A 3,692-nucleotide genomic window follows, 5' to 3' on the forward strand; every position below is an offset into this window, starting at 1 on the left:
ACTGGATGTAACAAGGTTTATGATTGCTAGATTTTTGAAGGCCAGGTATTCTATCATATAACTTTTTTTACTTTTTACTAGCCTGCCAACCATATTTTGAAGCAAAAATCTTTGCTCGCGAAATCTATAAATAAACGACAAGGAAAACAAAGCAGAGTATTTTTAGATTTTTAAATTAAATTAAAATTTAGAAAAAAATTATTTCTAATTAAAAGACATCATTAAATTAAAACTCGGGTATCCGTGTTTTAAGTTTGCACGGGTACCCGTGTACTCGCCCGGGTACCCGGGCAAACATTTAACAATTTATGACATCTTTTCTTATGAAATCATTGTGTACAAAAACATAAATCTCGATATTAAAACAGAACGTAAAGTTAAATTTCTTTTTTTAGAAGTACTAACTTTTTCACACAAAAAAAAGAGCTTAGAAGTTTTGCATTGAAGTGTAGCAAACAATCTTGGCTCAACGTCTATAGTATGTAAACTAAATAAACAATGTTGGCCTAATTTTGTTTGCTACTCCGGTTAAAAGCGAGGAAGATTGAAAAGAATTTTTCAAGATATTGTTTTGAAATTAATTTTTTTTTTACATGTTTAAAATTTAACAAGTCGTTTCAAATTTAACAAAAGTATATTCATATATTTAACAAATAGATTTTCAAAGGTAAAATTCAAGACTCTCATTCAAAAATTTTAAAGTTTAAAAGCGCAATAAATTGTTGATGATGTTGAACTTTTTGATTATTATATCGTACTCGTTATGCAATTTGTTCAATATATTATAAAGTAACGAGTTTACAAATAGCAAATTAAAGTTTTGTTTGTTTAAGTCTACCTGTATAATTATTATCAACATCGTTAGGGAAGGTAATGTTCACTTTCATTATAACACTGATATTTTTTCATTTTTCAACCATTTTACCACAACACATAGTAGAGATAAGATATTGGCCATTGCCTCCGTATATTTTTGATGAAAACAACAAAACAACTGGAATGCTTGTCAAGTTTATAGAAAAAATGGACATATATTGTGAAAACGCATACAATTTTAAAATGGTGCCTCAGTTTAAAAAAGTTGCTGAATCTCGAAAAGATTTTTTAAAACTAACAAACAATATTTCTGATACCTCATCCGATGAGTTATTGATTTGGGGACCCTATATTTCCAGTCAAACAACAGGTGAGCTAAACAAACAATACAAAGACCAGAAATACACAGCGATTGAATTTTTCAAAGGGACTAACATAATTGTTGTAGTTAATAAAAACCAAATCTATATTTTAAATAAAATTTTCAATGCTTTTAACGAAAACTATGTGGTTGTTATAATTTTACTTTTAATATCTGCTTATACTGGAATTTTGATATGGTTAATTGAGCATCGTGAAAACTCAGAATTTAATTCATCTTTTTATAGAGGAGCTGGAACTGGTGTTTGGTGGAGTTTTGTAACTCTTATGACTGTTGGCTATGGAGATGTTATACCGAAAAAGTTATTTGGTCGAGTTTTAGCTGTAATTTACATTATTTTTGGAGTTCTTAATTGTAACCTAATGACGGCTTTAATTACTGATTCTATATTTGGAGAATCTGGAATCAGCATTCTCAACAAAAATGTTTCAGTGTTTAAAGATTCAGCAGAAAAAAGATTAGCGTTAAATGATTTCAATGCAACGGTTACGGAATCCGAATCTTATGAAGAAGTAATTCAAAACGTGCGCAAAGGCAAGGTATTTGCTGCACTCATGAAAGAAAATGTGGCAGCGTGGATTAAACCATCAATTTTAGTGAAATCAAAAACTAACAATGTTGAATTAGCAGTTGTTTCAAGGTTTAAAAGAGAATTTTCAATAAATTTTATAGTGACGCAAAGTGATATTCTTAAAGAATATACATCGTGCTACAAAGCTTTTGAAGAAGAACAATATACTGTTCCAGAAAATATGTTTAAGAAACTTCTGAAAATAGAAACGGTATACTTTCCAACTTGGTATGAAAGTTTCTATAATATTTATTTCCAAATGTTACTAGGAGTCGTGTGTTGCGTTGTTATTGCTTCAATTCTATTTGAATTAAGAACACGAAAAATGAAGAGAAAGAAAATTTATATTACAGCTGAATAAACAATGGATTTGAAAGTTAAATTATCTAAAAAAAATGTAAATAATTATGTGAGCGTGGACATTTCAAAATTGAACTTTGTTGAAAGTTTGAAAAGCATGAAAAACACAAACTATGCTACATAGTAGTTTTTTAATTATTAGATTTAAAGAAAAAAAAGTTAATTATATTTTATGATAGATTTATTATATGAAACCTGAGAAAAAAACTTTTGTTCACAAAAAAAACATACATGCATACTCACAGCTCACACTGAATAAGTGTGAATTTCGTATGTGCGAACTGGCATAAGTGCAAATTGGCATAAGCGCGAACTGTCATAGGCGTGAATCAGTTACAAAAACTGACACAACTGCGAACAGGCTAAAGTGCGCTTAAAAAAATAGGCAAATATTTGCATAATTGTGCTAAAAAGTGCGAATCGGGATAAGTGCGCCGAAAACTTTTTCAAATATTATCATAAGTCCAAATTAACATAAGTGCAAACTGGCGTATGTGCACCAAAAGAATTTGCAAGCATTTTCATATGTGCAAAGCAGTTGCAAAAACTGGCACAAATACGAACTGGCATAAGTGCAAAGCATAAATTGGTTTATGTATGAACTAGTATAAGCGCCTTGAAAAAATTTGCAAAAACTGGCATAAGTGCGCCAAAAGAATTTGAAAACATTGACATAAAGATCCACACTTATGCCAATCTTTGCAAATTTTTTCGAGCGCTTATGCCAATTAACTAATGCCAATTTGCACTTAAACCAATATTTGCAATTTTATTCGGTGCACTTATGCCAATTCACACTTATGCCAGTTTTTGCAATTGCTTTGCACTTCTGTCAGATATGCCCCACAAGAGTCATTTTCCTGAAATTAATACTATTCAAAAAGTTCAGTTCCAAATCATTTTTTAAAACCAGATTCTAAAAGAGAATAAAAAATAATGTCTGAAAAATATAAACTTTTTATAAAAAAAGCAAATTCGCAATAGTTTAAGATAAATCTTTTGTCCCTTAAAAAAATACACAAATTTTGTTTTTCGCAAACTTACTGATGCATCTTGATACTTTTAATGCATTTTAGTATTTCTAAAATTATTTTTTTTTTAATAATAATAAAGCGCAATAACAAAAAATGTTTTATCATCAAAAAATTTTGAAAAAAAAATTATTTTTAGCTGAGATATAAAGCTTCATGCATAACTGTCTCGTTATGCCCCACTGTCCCGATATGCCCCGCTCTACTCTACAAGTGTTTTCTAAATGATATAAGTGATATGTCTTAAAAAGGGAAATTGTCTGGTGCGGAAGATAAGTGCCTTAAACGACTGAAGGACAGATTGGAAGGGGAAAATTTTTTTTTACGCAAAAACTATTGTCTTATCAACTTCTCACAGTACTGCCTCTACTGTTAAGAAAACATATCTTGCTAGGATAGAAAAAATTGAACATGATGAATAAGTACAAAGCCGGTGCGAAGGGGGGTGGGGTGGTAGGTGACATCCCCCGTATAATAAATTAGTTGGCAAATTTGAACCTTTCACGGAAGTAAATATGATACGCATTTTCTC

General features: G+C 30.2%; 1 protein-coding gene across 1 annotated transcript; it reads left to right on the forward strand.

Annotated features, from left to right (window-relative positions):
- The first annotated feature begins 754 nt into the window (after window positions 1–754).
- Window positions 755–2,367, forward strand: LOC124811124 (potassium voltage-gated channel subfamily A member 10). The gene has a single exon (XM_065804930.1). The coding sequence runs from the start codon at window positions 874–876 to the stop codon at window positions 2,128–2,130; it is 1,257 nt and encodes a 418-aa protein (XP_065661002.1). The 5' UTR covers window positions 755–873; the 3' UTR covers window positions 2,131–2,367.
- The last annotated feature ends 1,325 nt before the right edge of the window (window positions 2,368–3,692 follow it).

The sequence above is a fragment of the Hydra vulgaris genome, chromosome 09, assembly GCF_038396675.1.
Source record: "Hydra vulgaris chromosome 09, alternate assembly HydraT2T_AEP".
NCBI classification, from domain to species: Eukaryota; Metazoa; Cnidaria; class Hydrozoa; order Anthoathecata; family Hydridae; genus Hydra; species Hydra vulgaris.